This window comes from Chrysochloris asiatica, unplaced genomic scaffold, assembly GCF_000296735.1.
Source record: "Chrysochloris asiatica unplaced genomic scaffold, ChrAsi1.0 scaffold00123, whole genome shotgun sequence".
Lineage (NCBI taxonomy): Eukaryota > Metazoa > Chordata > Mammalia > Afrosoricida > Chrysochloridae > Chrysochloris > Chrysochloris asiatica.
In genome coordinates this window covers 9,643,192-9,668,673 of record NW_006408641.1, presented here as the reverse complement: position 1 = coordinate 9,668,673, position 25,482 = coordinate 9,643,192, and the positions used below count along the sequence as shown (strand labels likewise).

General features: G+C 44.0%; 1 protein-coding gene across 1 annotated transcript in view; it reads left to right on the top strand.

The window, feature by feature from the left end:
- The window catches only part of TFCP2L1 (transcription factor CP2-like 1), a 66,424-nt gene that overhangs the window by 28,762 nt on the left and 12,180 nt on the right, over positions 1-25,482 (top strand). Inside the window, exons 3-10 of the mRNA XM_006868746.1 lie at positions 9,903-9,979; positions 11,032-11,137; positions 11,994-12,100; positions 13,079-13,231; positions 15,801-15,911; positions 20,583-20,674; positions 23,787-23,835; positions 23,923-24,016. Coding sequence (XP_006868808.1) covers positions 9,903-9,979; positions 11,032-11,137; positions 11,994-12,100; positions 13,079-13,231; positions 15,801-15,911; positions 20,583-20,674; positions 23,787-23,835; positions 23,923-24,016 — 789 coding nt within the window. The remainder of the gene's footprint in view (positions 1-9,902; positions 9,980-11,031; positions 11,138-11,993; positions 12,101-13,078; positions 13,232-15,800; positions 15,912-20,582; positions 20,675-23,786; positions 23,836-23,922; positions 24,017-25,482) is intronic.

Sequence of the window (25,482 nt, the reverse complement as noted above, 5' to 3'; positions counted from 1 at the left end):
TGTAGCTCTGGTATGGTGCTGTGGGTTAATGCGTCAAACTGCAAAGTCAGTTTGAACTGCAAGGTCAGTGGTTCAAGTTCACCAGAGGCTCCTTGGAAACCCTATACAGCAGGGTCGCTATGGGTCGGAATGGACTCGATGGCCCTTAACAGCTGGCCCTTACCAGCGACAATGTGGTGTGCTGTAGGATAAGCACTCTGCCTTAAGGTCAGTGGTGACTATGAGTCGCAGCTGACTTGATGGCACTTAACAACAACAACAGTAGAGTTTCTATGAGATGGAATCAACTCAAACAGGGGATTTGGTTTTAGGTTTGGAACTAGAAAGTATTCGGTATTGTGGGTTGCATGGGCAGAAGCAAACGTGTCCTTGGGCTGGGCACAGAGCAGAGCCAAGTATCCTTTATTTAGTCTTTCTCAGAAGTTTCCCCTTTTTTCTCTCCTTTGCCTCCTAGTCCCCTTCCTGCTACTGCCCTGTGTGGGCCAGAGGCCAGGAAAGGCAAAGGAATGGACTTTGAACATTTATAAGGTGGGGGAGAGGGTTCATCCTGGTCAGGCTGTGGCATTGTGCCCCCCCCCCCTCCGGACCCCCCAGGAGCTTTTGCCCTTCTTCTAGCTGATAGTGCTGGGCCAGCCACTGTGGGTGCTGAGTAGAGAAGTGGCTCTTCTGGGCTGGGCAGTGGCTCCCTGCCAAGGGGCCAGTTTACATCACAAAGTGCTCACGGGGGTTCCTTCCCTGCTACCTTGACTGACCTTGACTTTGGGAGGAATTGCTTTCTGAATGGGAATTGCCTTGGATGCCTTTGTGCAAGCCTTTCTCCAGAGTCTGGTTCCATCTGACTGCACTGGGAGGTTGTCAAGGGCCAGGCGAAGACCTCCAGTGTGCTGGATTCCCAGCTGTGTGTGAGCCTTCACTACTTCCAACCATTCTGCCAGCTCAGTACTAATACCCACATATTGTGGATACTGTACCTCCTAAGTAGAGTGACGTACCGAAGGCTACCCAGGGTCACCGTGAGCACAAGCACCACCATTGGTACCAGTCCCTGGATGGCGCACTGCTGACCAAAAGGTTCAAGATCTGAGTCCACCAGAACTGCCTGGGAAGAAAGCCCTGGTAAAAAGTCAGCCATGGTAAACTCTGACACCCATGGGATCTCCAGGAGCCGACTCATGCATGACAACTGGTGTTAACCCTGTCAGGTAGTGGGACAGCCCAGCTGTGAACCCAAGCTCTAAACCTGGGTATCCAAGGTAGTTTTAGGGTATGTAGAAGAACTTTGGCATCTGAATAGTGATATAATTTTTGTAATTACTATGTATTTTTGCTGTATGCGCTGTGGGTTAATGCGCCAGACTGCAAAGCTGTTTGGACTACAAGGTCGGTGGCTCAGTCGCTCCTTGGAAACCCTATACAGGGTCGCTATGGATCAGAACCGACTCAACGGCACTTAACAACAAGGGAAAAATTGTCAAAAAGAACATCTCAATATCTATCTTGAATTGCAATGCTGTCTGTGATAAGATAATATTCATACACCCACAAGGAAGAGCAGTTGATAGTGGTGGTGGTGATTATGTGCCGTGGAGTCGGTTCCGACTCATACCGACCTGTACAGGGTTTCAGCCTCATCTTTCTCCCGCGGAAGAACATCTGGTAGTTTCAAACTGCTGACCTTGCGGTTCACAGCCCGATTCATAACTACTGTGCTACCAGAGATAGTACTATTATTCAAATCATGCATCAGCCACTAAAGCGAATATGATGAAATTGAAGAATTCTACTAACTTTTTCAGTCTGAAAAAGTTCTTCAAACTTGTGATCAAGATGCATTAGTAACTACTGGTAACTGGAATGCAAAGGTGGGAAACAAAAAGGAAAGGTCAGTAATTGGAAAATATGACTATTGTGATAGAAAATTGTTGGAGTTTTCATGATAGAATTTTGTTTAAGACCAAAGACATATTCATTGCAAACACCTTTTTAAAACTTGTGATTTTCTTCAGCTTCAGACTGTGGAACCAGACTATCAATTGCTCATATGTAAGTTCAGACTGAAGCTGAAGAAAATCGCAAGTCCATGAGAGCCAAAAGATGACCTTGACTATATTCCACCTGAATTTAGAGACCATATCAAGAACAGATTTGATGTATTAGACACCAATGACCAAAGACCAGAAGAGTTGTGAGACAACATCGTACGTGAAAAAATAAAAAAGTCATTAGAAAGATGGGAAGGAAAGAAAAGACCAAAATTTATGTCAGAAGAGACACTGAAACTTGCTTTTGAACATAGAGAAGCTAAAGTGACTATAGAAGAAGTAAAAGAGCTGAACAAAAAAATTTAAAGGGCAGCTCAAGAAGACAAAATAAAGTATCATAACAAAGTGTGCAAAGATTTGGAATTAGAAAACCAAAAGGGAAGCATTCCCTCAGCATCTCTCAAGGTGAGAGAACTGAAGAAATGATTCAGGTCTTGGGTTTTAATAATGAAGGATCCGTAGGATAAACACTGGACTACTAACTGCAAGGTTGGGGATTCACATCCACCAGCTGCTACTTGGAAACCTTGACTCTCTCTATATATACCACTTAACAACAACAACAAGGGCAAAATACTGAATGATGCTGGAAGCATCAAAAGAAGATGGAAGGAGGAATACATAGAGTCATTGTACCAAAAAGAAATGGTCGATGTTCAGTCATTTCAGGGAGTGCCATTTGATGACAGAAGGAATACTGGAGGATGATGATAGAGTAAGATGTCCAAAGTCAAATGGCTACTAAGCCAGCGAGCATCCTGACATTAGCACAGCTCTCACTCCACAGCAACCAGAGGAGATGAAGACCGAGGTTCCAGCCCGCCTCTGACCCTGGCACAGCCCCTTGTCCTCAGCAAGTCAGGAACTATCATATCGTCCACTTTGCCAGGGCCGTCCCCACTTACGGGAGCTATACACTTATACCTTACCTTTTCAAAAGCATTTCAATTTGGGTCATACATTGTGGTCATCCTACTTATCGATGCTTTTTCTGCTTTTAGATTAACCTATATTTTTTTGCGTTGGACCACGAACCACAAGGTTGGCAGTTCAAACCCATCAGCTGCTCCTCGGAAACCCTATACAGGGTCACTATCAGTCTGAACTGACTTGATGGCACTAAGTCAAAACCAGCTCAAGGTGGCACATAACAACAACAACTGATATGTAGATTTTTTTCCTTTATTTATGTATACTAGTCCTTTGCTTGTGCTTTGTGTGTTGCATATATTTTTTCCCAGTCTGAAACTTAATCACTAAATTTTATGGTATCTTTTATTCTAGAAGACATAAATTTTTATATATCATTTATCTTTATGGTTTGTGCATTTGTTTCTAGTTTAAAAAGTTCTTTTCTACAAAGTTATGCCCAGCCACCACTACCAACTTCTCTGAAAGGATCCCATTAGAAAGTACTGAATAGTTGTTGCTGTTGTTGTTAAGTGCCATGGAGTTGGTACCGATGCATAGCGCCCTTATGCACAGCAGAACGAAACACTGCCCGATCCTGGGCCAACCTCACTACCATAGATATGCTTGAGTCCATGGATGCTGCCACGTGGCCAATCCAGAAAATCTTGGAACAAAACTCAGACTATATCCCCTTCCTGGTTGGATAGAGTCTGGTGGAATCCCAAATCTATGGCCCTTAGTCACTGTTCAGTTCTGGAAAGGAACTCACTCCCATGGCTCAAATTTTCAGCCAAACAATAGATAATAGGTAGGTCTTTAAGGGAAACAATAAAACTAGGGAGGTATATGCAATTTAGAATAATTCAGCCGCTTGAGATTAGATGGACAGCATTTATTCAAGAAACAAAGTTCAGAAAGGGTTAGGAAAGAAGGATGAATGGAAATGAGAAACACAGAAAGGATGTGGGAAAAGTGACTTTATATTTTAGGGACTATAATCCATAAAATGAAGCAAATTGTATATGAATTGTTGAACTGATCTGCTCTGTAAACCTTTGCCCAATTTATAATAAAAAACTCAAAAACATTTTTTCTATCCCACAGTCATAAAGTAGTTTCATATTTTCTTTAAAATTGTTGAAGTTTTGCTTTTCATATTTAAGTCTTTCAGTCATCTAGAATTTATTTATGATAGATGATGTGAGATAGGGATTTATCTTTCTGTATAGATTACCACTTAGCCCACTCTATTGGAAAGGCTACCTTCTCTTGTTGTTCTTAAGTGCCATCAAGTTGGTTCCAACCCATAACGGCCCTGTATAGGGTTTCCCAGGAGCAGCTGATGAGCTTGAACCATCGACCTTTCAGTGCAAACTGACTTTGCAGTCCAGTGCATTAGCTCATGGCGCCACACCAGGACTCCGCTTAGTCATTGTCATATAGCAAGATTTCAAATTAATTGTTCTAAATAATTTTGAGTTACTGATTCTCTCCTATTGGCTTATTAGTCCCCATGTCAAAACCCACATGGTCTTAATGACTGTAACTGGCCATAGTAAACAAGGGCAGCATACACTCTGCATAGTAATCACATCTCCTGTGCATAGGATTTTAACCCAAGTAGGAAGGAGCTCTGGTAGCGTAGTGGTTACGAATCGGGCTGCGAACCTAAAGGTCAGCGGTTTGAAACTACCAGCTGCTCCGCGGGAGAAAGATGAGGCTTTCTACTCCCGTAAGGATTTACACCCTCGGAAACCCTGTACAGGGTCGCTATGGGTCGGAACCGACTCGACGGCACGTAACAACAACAACAGGAAACAGTGGTTCCCTGCTCAAAGTTGATGGTCGACCACATTAAAAGTAGCTGCCATCTTTAATCCAGACATTGCTATTTCCTACCTGGTTTAAAGTCCTACATACTAGAGATTGGTTGCTAGGCAACCTGTATGCTGTCCATATTTCCATTGGCTGTGACTGAATTCCTTTGAACCAATGTGAAGTCCTGCTTTTATACCTATACCTTACTTATCAACATATGGCTAAAGACAAGGCCATTATGGAAAAATCAGCATGATGCAAAAAATGGAGAATGAGCACATCAGATCACATAATGGAAGATGACTACTTCATTAATGCAACTGCCAAATTATATCATTACATAACTGCCAAACCAGTAAGAATCATGGCCCTGCTGCCAAGCTGCCACCTAACCTTAGCCATCACAGGCAATCGTACTCTCTTGGCTTATACCTTGGCGCTTTTTACTGCTGGACATTTGCCATTAATGCCAAAAACATTTGGACAGTGGATTTGTTTTTTCTTTTGCTATTGTAAATGTGAAATATCAGGTAATGAGATCGTTGGTAAGTGAGGAGCAGGTGTGATATGGTCTGACTATTTAGAACAGTCTGAGAACATGGAGTTCAGGGAGACTAACTGAGACTAATTGACCATGGGGAACTCCTGGTGTGGTGCTGTGGATTAATGTGCTGGACTGCAAAGTCGGTTTGAACCACAAGGTCAGTGGTTCAAGCTCACCAGCCACTTCTCAGAAACCCTATATAGGGTCACTATAAGTCAGAACTGACTCGATGGCACTTAATAACAACAACAATTTACCATGATGTGGTGCTGTAGGATAAGTACTGGACTGCTAACCACAAGGTCTGCCATTTAAACCTACCAGCCACTCTTTGAAAACCCTGTACAGGGTTTCTATAAATTGGAACCAACTGGAGGGCAGTTACTGTGAGAAAACAAACATGAAACCTTATTCCATAGCATGGAGATTATAGACCAGGGAGCTTCAAAAAGTTAATGGAAAAATTCCATTTTCTGTTAGTTTCATTTTGTTCATGAATTTTTTGAAGCCTCCTCTCGTGTGTGTGTGTGTGTGTGTGTGTGTGTGTGTGCACGCACACACGCGCATGCATATGTAATTGGCTTAGGAGATACTTTATGGTTTTGGTGAAAGTTTGGTTTTCCATTCACCAATTTTTACACAAATTGATTGTGACATTGGTTGCATTTTCCACAATGCATGAACATTGTCATTATTCCCATTCGGATTGTTCTGTTAGTGTGGTTATGTCTTGTTCAGTCTTCTAGGGTCCATCATAAAATTTTAAATGCTACATATTTAAAGATATCGAATGGAAAATTTGCCCTTTTTTGAAACCATTTTTCAGTGTGTGTTATTAGACCAGTGATATGGAATATGTTCACAGTGTTGTGCAACCATCGTATCTATTCTCCAAACTCTTCCATCACTCCAAGAAGTTTTGTACCCATTTCTTCTTCCCCCAGACCCTGCTAAACTACTTTTTATTTCTATAAATTTGTCTTTTGTAGGTATTTTATATAAGTGGAATAATGTAATATTTGTCCTTTTGTGTCTGGTTTATTTAGATTGGTATATTTTCTTGGTTCATCACATTGTAGCGTGTATTAGAACTTCATTTTTTAAATGACTGAGTAATCCATTGTATGTCTATACCAAGTTAGAACAGGCTATTTTGTTGTGCCATTGTTATTAAGTGCCATTGAGTTGAATTGGTTCTGGTTGATAGGGTTTTTGGGCTGTTAATCTTTACTGGAACAGAAAACCTCATCTTTCTCCCATGGAGCAGTTGGTGGGTTCGAACCACTAATCTTGTGGTTAGCAGTCCAGTGCTTATCCTACATAGTCACCAGGCTCCCTGCAACAGGCTTTACCATGTAGTAATTGGTTTTCCCTGGCAGATCTTTGTTTAGAATGGAGTAAACAGAATATTTCTCGGACAAGGAGACTCAAGTCAACATGGTCGTCCCAGACTTCCTCTTCACTGCTACTCCTGAAATGGAAGAAGGAAGATGGAGTGGTAGGAGTGTGCCACTGGGTGCTGGAAACCAATTGGTGTACACAATGGAGAAAGGAAAAATGGAAAGAGTCCTGAGCAGACGCCCTCTGTCCAACCATGGGCATCCACTGGGTCAGATAGGGCAAAGAGTATAATAGTTTGGGAAACACTCTCCTCCTGGCTCTGCCACTTACTGGCTGTGTGAGCGTGCTGCTGTCTCTTGTCAGGTGGGGCTTATTGTAGGTGTGGCTGTGGGATTGTTCGGAGATTCATGAGTATGTAGCAAAACAAGCATTCAAAGGAATCCCTGGATTTGTGGATCATGACAAGCTATAGACAACATTTCGGAGAATGAATATTCCAGAACACTTAAATTGTGCTCATGAGGAACCTATATCTAGACCAAGAGGCAGTTGTTTGAACAGAATAAGGGCACACTGAATGGTTTAAAATTAGGAAAGGTGTGACCAGGCTTGTATTCATTCATCATACTTATTCAATATGTATACTGAGCAAATAATCCGAGAAGCTGGGTATCAGGATCAGAGGAAGGCTCATTAACAATCTGTGATATAGATGATACAACCTTGCTTGCTGTAAGTAAAGAGGACTTAAAATACTTACTTCAGTATGAATTGCAAATCCTCACCACTGGACTAAAAAATACTATCAAGAAAAATGGGGAAAGATTGAAGCTGTCAGAGACTTTATTTTGCTCTGATCCTCCATCAACACTCATGGATGTTGCAGTCAAGAAATGAAACAATGTATTGCATTAGGTAAATCTGCTGTACAAGACCTTTTTAAAGTGTTCAAGAACAAAGATGTCAATTTAAGGACTAAAGTTTGGTGACCCAAGCCATGGTATCTTCAGTAGCCTTGCTTACATGTGAAAGTTCAACAGTGAATAAGAAAGACCATAGAAGAATCGATGCATTTGAGTTATGGTATCGGGGAAGAATATCAAAAGTACCATGGACTGCCAGAAGAACAAATTAGTGTGGGTTTGAGGAAGTACAGCCAGAATGCTGTAGGATAAGCACTGGAATACTAGCTGCAAGTTCGGTGGTTCAAACTCACCAGCTGTTCCTTGGAAATACTATGAGTCTGAACTGACTTGATGGCAACAACAACATATATGTGTTAGTACTCCATATATCTACATACATATTTAGACATCATGGTGGTGCAGTGGTTAAGTGCTTGACTGTTAATAAAAAAGTAGGTGTTCAAACCCACCAGCTGCTCCATGGGAGAACGATGTGGCAGTGTGTTTCTGTAAAGATTGATAACCTTGGAAACCCTTTGGGGCAGTTGTACCCTGACCTTTATGGTCACTATGAATCAGAATCAACTCAAGGCTACAGGTTTGTTTTTGTTTATCTGCAGACATATACACCAGTATGGTGCAAACAGTTAAATGCTTGACTTCTAACCCAAAGACTGGGAGTATGAACCACATGCTCCCAAAAGGTCACTGCCATTGAAATCCTTACGGAGCACAATTCTGCTCTCATGCACACGGGGTCGCCATGAGTTGGAATTGACTTGACAGTGGTGGTGGTGGTGGTAGTGTGCCGTGGAGTCAGTTCCGACTCACAGCCACTCTGTATAGGGTTTCCGAGGTTGTAAATGTTTATGGGAGCTGAAAGCCTCTTCATCCTCCCTTTGAACTTCTGGTAGATTCCATGTTGACCTTGAGTTAACAGCTCAGCTCATAATCCATTACTTTACCAGAACTCCTTGCAACTGGTAAATACATACATACCCAAAACCCCAAACTAATAAATACATGCAGAGTTCAGGTGAGTCTGAGTTAAGTCTGTAGTTCAATTCACTGCATTGTGCTAGGGTGAATTTCCTGGTGTTGTTACTGAGCTATCGTTGTTGAAGATATCACCACTGGGGGGAAGCTGGGAGAAGGATGCTCAGGACTGCGTTAGTATTTCTGCAACTCTCTGTGAGTCTATACTTATTAGAAATGAAGTTTATCAAGTTTTCCAATACTAATGACTAAATAATTTATTATTGTAAAATGTACTTTATTGAGTTATGATATATAAACCAGGGTGTTTCAGAGGTATGTTTAAATTTACTTATTTTGGAATAAGTTGACATCAGCATCATCATATAGCCTATTTATTAATTTATTAAAAAGATTTTATTGTGAATTGAGTGACAGTTTACATGGGAGAACATCGGTTTTGCACTCATACTATCATCTTTTGTTTCACTGCAATGATTGCAATCTTCTCCATGCATTATAATTCAACAGGATTTGCTTCTATTCCCCCTGGGTTTTGTTTTTGTTTTTGTTTTTTAATGTACACAAAAATACTCAGGAATATATAACCATTTAAATAACCAAAGGGCACATTCTGTAAGCCTGCCTCCTGGCCACCAGCCCACAGCCTTTCTCTTTCCATGCGTCTTGAGTCCTCAGCTGCTCTATCGCTCCATGTTAGCCTATTTATTTAGGGTGTATTTTATCTTTCAATAAAATGTGTGTGGTTTTCTTCAGGTTATTCATAGATACTTTTAAGTTTCTTGTTATTATAGATGGATCTTTTATCTGTTTGCATTTTTTAGCCAGCTTGTACTGGTTATTTATCACCAAATAGAATACCCACAGCCTTTCAAATACATGAAATTCTTTTAACTTGAAAATGCTTTTCATTCTGCAGTTAGAGACAATGTTTAACAGGCTTTTAGTCATTCCTTTAAACTTACTCTCAAGAAAGGCATGGTTAGTTAGTTACTCCTTGTATGAATTGCAGTTACTGTTCTTCCTCCAAATATATGAAGTGGGAGAAGGTGTTTATAAAGAGATATGAAGTTTTATTGTGTGTAATTGTAATCTGACTATATTTTTATGGGCTCTATTTTTCTCCTCGCCTCTCCCTCTGTATCTGTCACCTGGGGTATCAGAGATCTGGCTAGCTGAATATGCAAACTGGAGGTATCCAGCTCGAAGAGGACTTTCTTGTCTGCTTTGCTCCTCTGGGGCCCTGGGACTTGGGTGGGTACTGAGTATGTTGAGAAGGCTTCTGGTTGGGTGAAGCCCAAAGTTAAGAACAGAAATGGAAAATGTACCATTAAACCCCTCCAGGTCAGTCTTATGAAATCCGACTCCTGGAGAACCGGAAGCTGGGAGACTTTCAGGATCTGAACACAAAATATGTCAAGGTAAGGCTGGCATAGGTGCTCTGGGCTTACTGTGGGAGGTCTTGAGTAGTGGGGAAGAGTGGTGTTCAGCTTAGACCTCGTGGATGAGTTGTAGCCCTGTGGTCGGGGGCAGATTGCTGGAGCAAGGAAGAAGGCAGACTTGTGGGGCTGAGAAGCCAGTATGACTTGGGCTGATGGAATGAGCTCTGGATGACGGGGCTCAGATTCAAAGGGGCTTTGCCACTTACTGAATTCCTCTGAGCTTCTGTCTGCTCATGTGTTCCAAGGGTTTACAAATCTGACATGTATCCAAAGCACTTAGTACTGCTGTGGCAGGAATAGTACCAGAGGTGGCTTAAAAGAACAGGGATTTTTTTTCCCTCCAAGTTCAGGAGATCAGAGATCTGAATTCAGGGCCCCAGCTCTAGGAGAATACTTTCTCCCTCTCTTTTGGTCGTGGGGGCATCTTTGTTTCAGCTTCCTTGGCCCTGAGGGTCTTCAGTTCTTGGTGATTCTCACATTTGTCTTCTCCTGTTTGTGCTTGCTCCTTGGTATCTTTGCTGTTCAGAAATGATTAGGTTTGGGACACACCCTATACTGAGGTGGTCCATTAATATAACAAAGAAAACCTTATTTCCAAATAGAACTACATTTGAAGGTGTTGTTGGCATGGAGTCGCTTCCGACTCATAGCGACCCTGTACAGGGTTTCCAAGGCAGTAAATCTTTATGGGAGCAGAAAGCCTCATCTTTCTCCTGTGGAACAGCTGGTAGTTTCAAGCTGCTGACCGTGATATTAGCAGCCCAATTTGTAACCACACTACCAGAGCTCCTTACATTTGAAGGTGTAGGGGGTTAGAATCCCAACACATATTTTGGAAGGGTATAGTCTAACCCATAATAGTAAGCATGAAAGAAATGGTAGTTATTATGAGTATTTTGGGGGGTTCTGGGGAAGGTCTAGTTCATGGAGCTTGAGGTCTGGGGGAACCTGAGGAGGGCTTACCTTGACTGGGGAGGAATAAGACTCTTCTTGGGCACCCTTCATCTGTCTCCCTGCCACTCCTTCCCCAGAGCATCATCCGTGTGGTGTTCCATGACCGCCGGCTGCAGTATACTGAGCACCAGCAGTTAGAAGGCTGGCGTTGGAGCCGCCCTGGGGACCGCATCCTGGACATTGGTGAGTCGCCTAGCCAGGTGGGGCAGGAGGTACTCTAGCCATGCAAGGGCTTCTGTTGCACAGTGTCTGTTCTCCTGCCTGGCCAGGCCTTTGGTGCCCTCCTGTCCTGTTCAGAGGCCGTGGGAGCTTGCAGAGCAGATGTTTCCCTGGACCTGCTTCAGGGAGTCCCTTTTTCACTGGTGAAGACAGACATGTGGAGTTCAAACACCTGCTGTCGGGGGGTGTCAGAAAAGCTCACACAGGAACACACCTGAAAGGATTTTGATAAGTGATGAAGGGAAGCTTGGCCATCACAGATGAGAAATGAACATGGAATTCTGGTATTCGGGTCCATAGTCCTTTATGTACAACCCGTTTGGATCAGATGAGTGTCGGAATTGAGAAGTTAGAATGATAATGGGGTGGGGAGTACATGCCCCATAGTAGGAGTCCTGGTGACATAAATAGCTAAATGCTAACTGGGTGGTTTGAGCCTATGAGTGGATTGGAGAGAAAAGACTCAGCAACCTGCTGCTGTAAACATTTCAGCCTAGGAAACCCTATGGGGAAGGGCGACTAGGGTTGCTATGAATTAGAGTCAGCTCAGTGGCCTGCAGCAACAACATACCCTTAACGCCTGTATCCAGCAGGCCATCAAACAAAACGGTGTTTCTGCAGCAAGGTGAAATGACTTATTTCCCCAACTTTAAGTCAGCTCAAGTCTGCCTTTTTGCCAGACAAGTTTATACACAACTTTAGTTTTCAGAACTTTTGGCATTTCCAATTGTACTAAGGAATTTGTACCTGTAATGAGGTTCCTTCCTAACTGCTTGGCAGTGGCTGACAATTGCACTTTTGTGTGTGTATGTGTGTACAGATATTCCACTGTCTGTTGGTATCTTGGACCCCAGGGCTAGCCCGACACAACTAAACGCAGTGGAGTTTTTGTGGGACCCTTCAAAGCGAGCCTCTGCATTCATTCAGGTGAGTGGAAGGGGATGTTACCCTCTACACGGAAGCCAGGGCTCTGTGGTTTGAGCTACATCTCCTCAGAACCAGCCCACATGGACAAGGTCTTGATGGGCTCTGTTCTGGAGAAGGAAACTGAAGGATAGAGAAAGTCAGTGTTGCTTGGAGCCACAGTGCTGGTTGACCAGTTGGGTGGGGAAAGGTCTAAGGATGTTTTAGAATTTCAAGCCTACTTAGGTTTTGCTGATAGAATACATACAGATTTTAAAAATGGGTGTTTGCTGACCCAAATAATTAGCAAGTTCAAGCAAAAATGTTTCCATAGCAATTTCTGGCCTCTAATGATCTGCTCCGTTGTTGAGCACTTGGCGTGTATCCAGCCTGTGTTAAATACTGTATAGGCGAGATCTGCTGAGGGACATGGCTGTGGTGGTGTTCTAGATTGACCCCAGTTTTATCAATTGTTGTATGTCCTTGTGCCAGTTTCTTCGTCTCTTTGAACGTTCCCCTTCTGCAAATGGTGCTATTCCTACAGAAGTTATCTTCAGGATTTGTTTAGAAGACTAAATCAGATGGTGAATTAAAACCATTAGTGCAGTATCTGACCCATAGTAGTTAGTCAATAAAAGTTATCATCAGTATCAAGTGCCTTTTGTGTAACAGGTACTGAACAGAAATAAGATCCTAGCCTTCTGATTCTGGGTCTTGCCTTTTGACTGTGCTTCTCACTGGCCAGAGTAACCTGGAAACGGGGCTGTAGAGAAAGAAAGTTCTTACTCTGCAACCTGTGTGAGTCACTGAGGGAGTGGTCTCAGGGTGAGGAGTGAGGGTGAACTCAGGGCCTCTGAAGTAAAGAGATGAAGGTGGGAGGGTGTGCCCTTTGTAGGCAGAGGGACAGGCCACCACCCTGATACACTGGGTGGAAGGGAAGAGAAGAGAGGCCGAGGCAGCCCTGGCCCACCTTGCTCTACCTGCTCATTTCTCTCCTTCTAGGTGCACTGCATCAGCACAGAATTTACCCCGAGGAAGCACGGGGGTGAGAAGGGGGTGCCCTTCCGAGTACAGATCGACACGTTTAAGCAGAATGAGAACGGGGAGTACACGGAGCATTTACACTCTGCCAGTTGCCAGATCAAGGTGTTCAAGGTAGGGCAGCCTTGCGGTCTGCTCCTTCCGACCTCCGGCTGCATTCATTGGCACTTCCTGTCTGCACTTTCCTGCAGCTGGGTTCTCTTAGCCTGGACCTCTAGCCACAGAGACATTTAGGTGGTATCTATCTGCTCAGTCATCACCAGAAACATTGGGAGTCCCTGGTTATCAGTGCTCAGATCAACTTAGAAGGATTTGCATGTTTTTAGATTTTCCCCTTCTTTTTGTAGCTGTCCACAGGTGCTCACATTTAGAATCCCTTAAGAATCAATTCGGGGGCTGGACACCATTTTTCTCCCTGAAGTGGTTTCCTGCTGGGAAAACAAGCATATTTTCCTCTCTCCCTTTGTTGTGCGCCCCTCTAGTTGCCATCTCATCAGTTGACTGTTTCCGGGAGATGGTGCCATGATCCAGCTCTTGGTCTGGTATGACCTCAGGGAGAGGGAAGGGTGTGGCTCCCAGCCAGCCGGACCCACCCTGAGGTCTGTGGAGGACAGGAGGGAGTGTGAGCCTGCCTGCTGGCAAGAGTTGCATGAGTAACTAGGCCCCCCCCCCCCTCCAGTACCTTCTTGCCTCCTACCCTCCTTGCTCACATTCAGATGAATTTGGAGTCTCTAAACAAATCCATTTGTTGGGACTAGAATCCAAGAGCAAGTCTTACTAGAAAACTGGGTCACTGTGACCCTTCTGGAGTTGAGAGTTGGAATACCCACAGGAAGCATGTCTGGTAGCTCCTTACCACACTGGAAAGTCTGGCAGGTAGACTGTGCCATTTACCTTCTTGTGGTACCTGCCACAGAGCCTGGTAGATAGTAACACTCAGCAGTGGTTGGTGGGACCTTGACTCTCACAGCAGATGTTGAACAAGGCGAAGTTCTACTACAGGAGGCTACCTAACCAGGTTGGCAGCTCTGTGTTAAGTGGCAGGAACTAACTGCTTGAGAACGGTGGCTACAGGACTCTGAGGTCACAGCAGGCTCGTGGAATGAAACACGTGGCAAGGAGTGGTGCTGACCTGGATGAGGGAGGAAGAATGGGTAATGGTGTTGCCAGTGCTCCTGACTCTCATGATGACTGACCCAGTGAGTGACACAGTGGGATTGGATCTTGTTGGCTGATGTCTTATGTAGGTCTCCAGGCCTTTCTTCCTAGTCTCTCAGCTCTGCTGAAACCTGTGCAGCATCATACAGCAGACACGCCTCCACTGGGTATGAGGTATATTGGCTGGGAGTCAAACCTCTGACCCAGCAAGCCCGGAAGTTGTGATAAGAAGGTGTTTGTGTCTGTCTTGCAGTGAGCACTTTCAGAAACTAGCTTTAGGGTTATGAAGCATTGTCATCAACCTTCAGAGGAAGTTTCTGTATTCCCTGCCTTCGCTTCCTATTATGACTGTGACAAATTAACATACATTTCATGGCTTCAAACAATACACATTTATTACTGTAAAGTTCTGAAGGTCAGAAGTCCAAGTGGGGCCACCAAGCTAAAATCAAGGCACTGACAGAGCTGCATTCCTTCCGGAGGCTCCAGTTCTGTCTTTTCCAACTCCTAACAGGAGTCCTGATGTGGACTGCTCACTGCAAGGTCAGCAGTTCCAACTCATCAGCTGCTTCTCAGAAACCTTATACAGGGTCACTATGAATCAGAAATGACTCGACAACATGCAACAACAACAACAACCACAGCACTGCCTCCACTCCTCGGCCCTTTCCTCTTCCCTCCACCTTCAAAGCTGGCGGTGTTGCAGCTTTAAATTGGTCTCCAACCCTGTCTTACTGCCTCCCTCCTTGTGTTGGGCTGCCAACCACAAGGTCATCAGGACTAGTAGCCTCTGGCCTCCACGGTACCATGCCGGGATGAAGACGCTACCTTTCATGTGCAGTGTGAGCTAGAGCGTGGCAGGAGTCGAGGACTTGGAGCTTTGAGAGAGTCTTCATCATCTCTCTAGGGGTGCCATCAACTGCAGGGTAAACCAAAACCAGACCGGCAGCCTCTAGTAGACCTTCGTGCCCTGAGTCACTTAAGGATGCCTCAGGATTTGTCACGGCTCCTGAAGGTTGAAGGAACTCCGGTAGCACAGTGATTAAGCACATGGCTAGAAATCAAAAGGTTGGTGGTTCAAAACCACCAGCTATTCCAAAGAAGAATAGAAAGACTTTCTGCTCCTGTAATGATTATAGCCCTGGAAACCCTGTGGGACCATTCTCTTTTCCAGGGTGACTGTGTGTTGGAACCAGCTTATCAGCAATGTGTTTACAGGTCCCGAGGGCTCTTTCTATGAGCAAGTGGCTATTGGGAAAGGTCTTTTCCAAGCATTACCACATGAGTGGTCAGGTGGTCAGAACACAGCAGCAGCTTCTGAGCTTCCTTGGGGTAGAGAAGAGTGTTGCCAGGAACAGGTGCTTGAGGCTCGGGCCTGAGAGATGCTCTGCAGACTCCTGGCCTTGAGATACCGGGGAGAGTGGAGAGCCTGCAGACCGTGGAACCCCGGCTCGGCCTTGGACCTTCTCTAGCAGCCTGCCTTACCCAACCTGGACTCATTGACTCCTGTTCTCTGCAATTGCAGCCAAAGGGAGCTGACCGCAAGCAGAAAACTGACCGGGAGAAGATGGAGAAAAGAACTGCCCAAGAGAAGGAGAAATACCAGCCATCCTATGAAACCACTATCCTCGCAGAGGTAAGTACCTGGGCTGTTGGGGCAGAGCCCCCGTCACCCTGCTCCTACTACGCTTGGTGGGATTGTCATAAAGTTGCCCATCTGGGGCCAGTACTTCCCTTTTGAATTCCAGTTAAATTGTGGGGTGTTCTTTGTGTCTGGAGCTTGTGTTCATCTGATGAGGTTCAGTGACTGGGAAGGGGCTTTGGAAATCACATTTAGCTCTCTGTTGCATTCAGATACACTTAAAATTGGGTTAATTTTTGTATTTTTGACTAGGTACAACATTCACAGTTGCTGTTGTTGAGTGCCGTTGAGTTGGTTCTGACCCATAGCGACCCTATATAGGTTTTCCAAGGAGCTGTTGGTGAGCTTGAACTGCTGACCTTGCAGTTCAAACAGCTTTGCAGTTTGCCACATTAACCCACAGTGCCACACTAGAACTCCACATTCACAGTTATTGTTGTTGTGAAGTGCTGTCGAGTCGGTTCCGACCCAAAGCAACCCTGTATAGGGGTTTTGAGGAGCAGCTGGTGAGCTTGAAACGCTGAGCTTGCAGTTCAAACGGGTTTGCAGTCTGGCTCATTAACCCACAGCGCCACACCAGGACTCCACATTCACAGTAATATGCACAGGAGTCCTGGTTGGCACTGTAGGATAAGCACCAGCTTGCTAACCACAAGGTCAGCAGTTCAAACCTAGCAAATGCTTCTCAGAAACCCTATACAGGGTCACTATGAGTCGGAATCAACTTGATGGCATTTAACAACAATATTCACATGGTTCAAATGAAAAAGATGCAGAAAGCCTCCTTTGCACTGCTGACCCTGGTCACTCAGTCTCTCTGCCCAGGGGCAGCTGGTTCGATTCCTGCATGTCCGTTCCTTGTCAGTTAATTCTTTATCCAGCTGTGCAGCATGTGTTGTGCAGCTGGCATGCATGTGGATGAATGTTCTGTTGTTTCCAGCATCCTGATATTACAGACAGTGCTGCAGTGAATAATCTGTGCATGTGAACTTCCACACATTGGGAAGACTATATGCAGGATTCGATCTCTAAGTGGAACAGAGGGGAAGTGCACTTGATGTTTTGTTGTTTGGATAGACACTGGAACCTCTACCAGCCTGCCCCTAATCCGTACATTAGGGGTACTTCTGAGATGCCCAGTGGCACCAGGTTTCTCCTCTTCCTTTCATAGCTCAAAGCCACTACCTTCTCTCCTGCTAGGCCCTATTGTGTTTTTTCCCAAACAAATTATTCCCAACTGTGCTTTACAATCAGGACAGCTAGTAGAGGTGGGTGTTTGTTCATTGGATAACTGGACTTACTCAGAAGGCCTGCCACGAGAGTTGGGGGTAAGACAGTGCTCAAGGTGAGGCCCGGGCACAGTAGACGTGTATTTCCTGATGAGGAGTTGTGTGTGTGTGAGTGTGTGTGTATGCCTGGGTGAGTATGCATGCCTGTGCATACGAAGGGAAGTCAAGAAGTTATTGCTACAAAATGAGACACCTTATTTAAAATGATTATCAGGAGATGAAGGTGTTGTTTTTCAGCATATCCTTCATATTTGTTGTTGTTGTTAAGTGTTATCAAGTCCATTCCGACTCATAGCAACCCTGTATAGAGTTCCTGAGGGGGGCGGGTGGCTGGTGGGTTTGAACCATCAATCTTGAAGTTCAAACTGACCTTGTTAACCAGTGCTTATCCTACAGCGCCATTCATGGAGACCTGGAGTGGTGCTTTAGCATAAATACTGGACTGCCAACCACAAGGCCAGCTGTTTAAACTCTCCAGCTGCTCCTTGGAAACCCTATACAGAGTAGCTATGTGTCAGAATTGGCTTAACAGCCTTTAGCAAACTTAAAATCCTCCATTTAGGTCTATACATTTCTGAAGGCAGTGTTTTCATAGCTTTAACCCTTCCCTGAAGATTTCTATACTCTTCAGTTTGCATTACATCAAACGACAGTTTTGGCATCCTTTGACTCAAATCATGTTCTTTTGAAATGTTCTTTTTGAGTTTTGGGAGCAAAAAGAAGGTTGAAAGGAGCAAGATCAGAGCTATAGGATGGAGTAAGGTTTCCCTAGGAAATTCTCATAGGGATAGCATCTGCTAACCTGGGGAGAAGTAAAGGTATATTGTTATAGAAAAAATGTCTCAGCGCAAATTTCCTGTGGCCTTTTTCTCATGAATGCAGTTTTTAGTTTAATTAAAACTTCTTCATAATAAGCTGCCATGATTGTCCTGTGTCCTTTGAGAAAAATCTATCAAGATTATCCCTTTGGAATTACGAAAAATAGTTATCAAAGCCTCTCTGCTTTGAATTTAAGTGGCCTAGCAGATCCCCTTGGAAACCACTGTCTGATTGGACCTTTGTTTTGAAGGCCCCCTGTGAGACTAAGCAAGTGGATTCCTGAGCAAACTTGTCTGCAGACACCCATTGACTGCAGAGACATGCTTAAACATGATCTGTTTGGAGTAAACCCGTGTGTAAATGCACTGAGATCCTAGTAGCAATACCCGTTGACTATGTATATGTGTGTGTATATTATATATATATGTGTGTGTGTGTGTGTGTGTGTGTGTGCAGCACTATCGTGTATATGTGTATAATGCTATAGGATAAGTGCAGGATTGCAAGGTTGGTTTGAACCACAAGGTTCAAACTCACCAGTCACTCCTGGGAAACCCTTATACAAGGTTGCTATGAGTTGGGACGGACTCCACAGCAGTTGAATTAGTTCCTACTCATAGTGACCCTGTCTGTATGGGGTTTCCAAGAGGATCTGCTGAGCCAATTAAATTCAAGGCAGAGAGGTGGGCTTGAACTACCAACCTTGTGGTTAGTAGTCTAGTGTTTATTCTATAGCGCCACAATAGAATTCATACATATACAGTTGTTGTTATGTGTTGTGGAGTTGGTTCTGACCCATAGTGACCTTGTACAGGGTTTCTGAGGCTGTAAATCTTTACGGGAGCTGAAAGCCTCATCTTTCTCCCACAGAACAGCTGGTAGTTTCGAACTGTGGACTGTGAGAATAGCAGTCCAATTTGTAACCACTATGTTACCAGAGCTCCATATATATGAATATGAATATATATGTTTGTTGTTAAGTGCCGTCAAGTCGAAAGAAAGAGAGAGTAATGAATCCATGTATTTGTAATAGGAAAGTATAATACAAAAGCCACTTTTATTCTATAAAAGTAGATAGATGTGTTCTGCATGTTACCTGACTCTAGGAGGACAGTGACCAGAGAGCTCAGATACGGGAAGGCCCTACCCCATCCTTGGCCACAGCCCATGCCCCCCTCCCTTGCTGGGCAGACAGTGGAGCACCAGGAGGCAAGGCCTGCATTTTCTGAGTTAGATGTGAGACCCACTCCCCCCATGCCTGTCTCCACACTTTCTTCTCCCCATGCCTTTGCCTGTGTTGGTGACTGAGCTTGGAATGCTCTCACTCCCATTGCCTTCCACCCATGACCACCATGCTATTCATGGTTGAGCCTCACCCTCCCTCTCCTGTCCTCAGACTCCCCTCTGACCTCTGCAGTTGAGCAGCGGCCCTGGTACACCTCACACCATGCTCTGGTCACAGTGCGGTGCAATTGGTGGAAATCCTGCCTCGCCAGTGACCTTGTCCGCAGTCACGTGTGAAGTGATGGTGTAGGGAGCTCCCCTCTATCAGCTCATCAGCATCAACACATTCCAGCCCACACTAGCATCAGTTAAATATTTACTAGCCCTGTGGTGGGGTGGATGATAGTAAATCTTCAGGAATGTGTCACGTTTGTTCTCTCCAAGGAGGTGTCACTGCAGGGAAAGGGGAGAAATGAATTCTTCATCCACAGACTCCCCTACAGGCAAAACTTGTGTATCTGAGTTCTTTGGGAGACTCTTACATATGCTCACGTTTAGACGACTGCCACAAGAAGTTCCTAGAGGACAAGGACCACATCCTAGTGTGTTTCTGTGTCTCTCTTAGTTCTTAGCAGATTACCATAAATTAATAAAGAAGTGTTGGGTGCTTGTGAGGTGAGAGCTGCCTCTTCTGTCTGCCGAGGCACCTTGAACACCATTAGAGAGCTCAGATTCTAGGTGCAAAAAGCCACACATTTTTATAGTCAATTTTACTTTGTTTTTTTTTTTTTTTTTGGTTTGTTTGGAAGTTGTTTGTGGTGCACGTTCTCTGTAATGTATATTATATTACACACAAGCGATTTTATCAAGAGAACCTGCTTCTGACCAACTGACCTGGTTTGTTTTTTTCTCTAGTTTCTTGCAGACCCAGGAATCATGTGACTGACGGTGGTGGTTTGGTTTGCTACCAGGAGGCTCAGAAAGATACATTTCACACTTGGTTCTTGTTAAGTGCTGGTTCTGACTCATAGTGACCCTGTATAGGGTTTCTGAGGCTTTAAACTTTGAGAGCGCAGAAAGCCTCATCTCTCTCCCACAGAGTGGCCGGCGGCCTTGCAGCTCGGACTTTGTGGTTTGCAGTCCAGTGCTCATCTTTAGGCTTGGTTTCATCTGGGGGCCTGGCTCACTATGGGCCTGGGTGTTGAAGGGGCTACAGTTTCTATTTTTGACTTTTGTGGATGTTTGGGTGGGAAGGCCGGAGGAGCACACAGTCGGCCTTCTGTGTGGTCTAAGTCCCTGTGCTCTCCACTGACTGCTTGTGGTCTCTCCTCAGTGCTCCCCGTGGCCCGATGTGGCCTACCAAGTGAACAGCGCCCCGTCTCCAAGCTACAACGGCTCTCCAAACAGCTTCGGCCTTGGCGAAGGGTATGTCCAACCTTTCTCCCTTTCTGTCCCTTGGGATGATGGTGGTGGCAAACTCCTTTCCTGACCTTTCTCTCTGTATCTGTCTGTTGGCTTCACTTTGGGTTACAGAAGGGGATAACTGTGTTGCAATAACAATCATTACTAGCATTTCCCCTCTAAATTTTATTCTTTTATTGTTTTTGTTTGGAATATACACAGCCTATCCACGTACCATTTAATGCAACTGATCACATTCTTCAAGTTGTACAATTCTCACCCTCCTTTTCTCAGTTGTTCTTTGTTAACACAAGCTCACTGCTCCCTAAAGTTCCTATCCAATCTTTAAAGTTGCTGTTGTTAATTAGGGCTCATACAGGTAGATAACTATTAAAAAAGACTATAATGTTCAATGCAGACACTTTTTTACAAGTTAAGCTAAATAATTGTGTGGTTTTAAGAAGACTTCAGAAGGTTTAAGGTTTAAAAATTACCTCAGGATAATCTATAAGTGGTTCCACCAACCTCTATAGCTCCAGAAAGTATGGAGTCCATGAGAATTTGACCTTCTACTCTTCATTTTCCCCATTTGGATAAGATTTTTCTATGGAATCTTGGATAAAAATGTTCAGTGATGGTAGCCAGGCACCATGCAGTTTTTCTGGTCTTAATAATGGCAATTAGCCACACGTTACAAATTCTTCTTTTATTCTTGACTCTGCTTCTTCCTCTGTTCCGTGTAGGTAGAGACCAATTGTTGGCCTTGGATGGCTACTTGCAAGATTTTAAGACCTCAGGCACCATGTAATGAACTAGGAGGTAGAATAGAAGAATTGAACATGTTACTAGGCCAATTACTTGGGATGTCCCATGAAACTATGACCCTAAACCTCCAAACTAAAGGCACCAAATCCCATGATTTGTACATAATCCCATAATTGTACATAAACAGCCTCAGTAGCTACTCGTTTTTTTTGTTATTGTCATTGTTGTAAATACATCTATCACCTAACCTTTACCAATTTAACTAATTGACAGCGCTTGCTGCAATTGGCTGTGCCACCTTACTCTTAATCAATGTGATTTTTTTTCATCACTATTAATCCTTCTTTCTTTCCTCCCTCCCATTTCTGGTAACCATTCATAAACTTTCTTCTACATGACAGTAAATAAAAAAATATTTCCATATTGCACAGGTTTCTTTCAAGCAAAATGTGTTTAAACGTATCTGTGATTAATGGATGGCTGAAGATAAGTTTTCTCAGTAATACACTTGTTTTAGATTCCTTAGGGTGCCTTCCACAAAACAAAACAATGGCTTCCGGGAGGATCTGCAGAGCCAGTTAAATTCAAGGTAGAGAGATCAGCTCAGAAGGTTGTACTATTTTGGGGGGATTCCCAAGGGGTCATTTTACAGATTTCCTCAAAGGACACACGACAATCATGGGGGCTTATTTACAAGTTTTAAGAAAATTAAGAACTGCATTCATGAGAAACAACTGGGAAATTTGTGCTGAGAAAATGTTTTCCATCTCATTTTTCCTGGGTATTAAGGCTGTCTTAGGAGAATTTCCTCGTGAAACCTTACCCTACCCACCCTACAGCTCTGACTTTGCCCCTCAGGCTTCTTTTTGTTCCCCAAACTCACAGAACATTTAAAAGGAACACAATTTGAGTCCTTTGAGGATGCCAAAACTGCCAATTTGATGCGGTGTAAATCAAGGAGCACAGACTTCTTTAGGGGAAGGGTTAGAAAGATGGAAAACCACCTTCAAAGGTTTCTTGACATAGCCACCTAAATGGTGACTATGTCAAGAAACTGTAGCTTCACACTTTGACATTTTTGTTTAATAAAAGTATCTGGTTTTGTAGCAATACTTTTTGACATATTACTCTATATTTGACTTTTCTTTTGCTTCTATATAAGTGAGGTCATACAATATTGATTTGTTTCTTTTTCCAAGCTCCATCCATACTGCAGCATGTATCAAAACTATATTGTTCTCTTTCTGGCTGAGTAGTATTCCATTGTATATATGGTACTACATTTTATTCATCCATTCATCTGCTGCAATGAAAATTTGTGTACAAGTCTCTTTGAATCTTTGCAAGTCTGAGTATATATCTATGAATGGAATTGCTGGGTTCTGTTTTTAGTTTTTTTGAGGAATCTCCACACTGTTTTCCACGATGGCCGTACCATTTTGCATCCATACCAGTAATGGTCGAGACTTCCAGTTTCCCTATATCCTTGCCAGCATTTGTTATTTATTGATTAATTTATTTTTAAGTTTTAGTCATCCCAGTGGGAGAAAAATGGTATCTCACTGTGGTTTCGATTTGCATCTCTTTGGATGGCTAACATGCCATCTTTTCATGTGCTTGGTGGCCATTGGAATGCCCTCTTTGGTGAAAAGTCTATTCTAGTTCTTTGTCCATTTTATGATTGGGTTATTTGTCTTTTTGTTAAACTTTTATATATAGTTTGGTTATTAGATTTTTGTTGCATATGTGGTTTCTGAAGCTTTTCTTTCAGTTGGTAGCTTGTTTTTTCACTTTTTTGATAAGCCTTTGATAAACAAAAGTTTTAAATTGTGAGGTCCCATTTATTTTGTCTTTTGATGTTTGTTATTATATTAGATAATCCTTTGTTGAAAACTAGGTCTGATAGCATTGCCCCTGCAAGAATTTTATGGTTTTAGTTTGCACATTTAGGTCCTTCATCAATTTTTGAATTTGTCCTGTAAGGTGTGTGGCACAGGTCCTGTTTGTTTGTCTGCATGTGGAACTCCACTTTTCCCAGCACCAGGACTCCATAATGGAATAGATCCCCAGGCCTTTCTTCAGTGGTAATTCTAATCCAAGCCGATCTAGAGCAGCAGGCCCTCAGGAATGGAAAGATTCCCACTGGCCGGAGCAGTGTCACCTCAGAGCTTCTTGTCCACTCTGGAGGGAAGGGCAGTGAAGGATTTAACTTTAGCTCCACTGATCCAGGCCAGTCTAAGGGACCTGCTTCATTGAAAAGCAGCCCCACTTAATCATTCACGCCACACCTGTGGGGCTGAGCGCAGGTGGTGGGCCCACCATGGCCATGAAGCATGTTCTTTTTTCACCTTGGATTCTTCTTCCTTTGCAGCAACAGCTCTCCGACCCACCCTGCGGAGGCCCTGGCCCTGGGCAGTGATGTAAGTGTTTATAACTGGGCTCTTGGGCTACCTGGCTCTGTGGGTCTCCCTGCATCCACCTCAGGCTCTCTTCTCTCTGCCCTGCAGCACCTCCTCCCATCTGCCTCCATCCAGGATGCCCAGCAGTGGCTACACCGCAATCGCTTCTCCCAGTTCTGCCGCCTCTTCGCCAGCTTCTCAGGTGAGTGCCTTTTGACTGTTCTGAGAAGCATGCCACAAGGCTGCTGCATGGCACTGCAGGGCTGTGGTTTTGACAGACCCCCCTCAACCTGTGCTAGAGACACAGACCTTGCTCCTACAAGTCTCTAGGCCCAAGGGCTCCAGGAAAGTCAGTCTGATGACTCTCCCAAGATCCCCTCATCTCAGTGGTGGGCTCTGGTCTGCCTGGGAAGGACCTCCAGAGCCAAGAGGAGTGATGCACATTGGCTGAGGCTTCCACATACTTTCCTACCAAAATGTTGCTGAGCACATTGTCCCTGGAGTTACACTCAGGGAGAGGGAGGTGAAGCCACCCACAGATAAGGAGGGAAGGTGGCTCTTCCAGCTTGGAAAGGTTTTGAATTCCATGCTGATTGGGCCTGAGCCGCAGGTCCAGGGGCACAAAGGCGAACTGAGCAATATACCATGCCATCAATTGCGGCAGTGCAGAGAGTAACAGCAAGGGAGGGGATGTCTTTGTATTAAGATTTGATCAAAACTAGAAGATCCTCACTTTTTACCCTCATTATATATATAGAGAGAGGACCAACAAGGAACTCCTTCACAGGAGTTATCATAACACATTGATTTTGCTGCTCATCAGTTAGTAGGATGAACAGGTGCTTAGCAAAACCTGTAAGCCAGCCATGAAGAGATACACACGCACACCAATGTTCATTTCAGCACTACTCACAACGGCAACCTAAATGCCCATCAAGGAAGAATGGATAAACACACAGTGAAACACTATGAAATATTAAGAAAAGAATAATGATGACTCTGAGAAGCACCTCATAACATGGATGAATCTGGTGGACAGCTTTGCTGAGTGAAATTAGTTAATCACAAAAGGACAAATATTGCCTGAGACCAGTATTGTAAAAAGTCAAGCAAAAGTTTTCACACTAAAAGAAACCTTTTTTGATGGTTACCAGGGGTGAGAGAGAAAAGGAGGATAATTTACTGGCTAGAGGGTAGACATGCATTCACTTGGGTGAAGGGGAAGTTTGGCAAAATGATGGAGGCCAAAATTGGGAGGAATGCAAGAGTTAAAGTCAACAGTGGTAAATACTGTTGGATACAAAAGTCCTACTGTAACAGTGATCTCAAGTAGATTCCTGGTTAGGTGTGAAGGTTGAATGGGTATGGGTATGGGAGGGAGAGTGGGAGTATGCCCAAAGATATATAAAGGTTTGACAGAAGGTATTTGTACCTGGGTACAAATGTTTACAGGAAATATATACAGGAGTGTATTGGAGTGTACAAGGCACAAAGTTATGGAAACTTCTTAGATGTAACTAAACACCCCGAGGAAACGAGTCACTCGGCCTAGCATCTTAGGACCATAGCCTCTGTGGACACCAAGAGCCATTGGCATAACACAGTCTACAAAGACAATATTATACATTCTACTTTGTAGTCACTGCGGTCTTGAACGTTCACAATTGG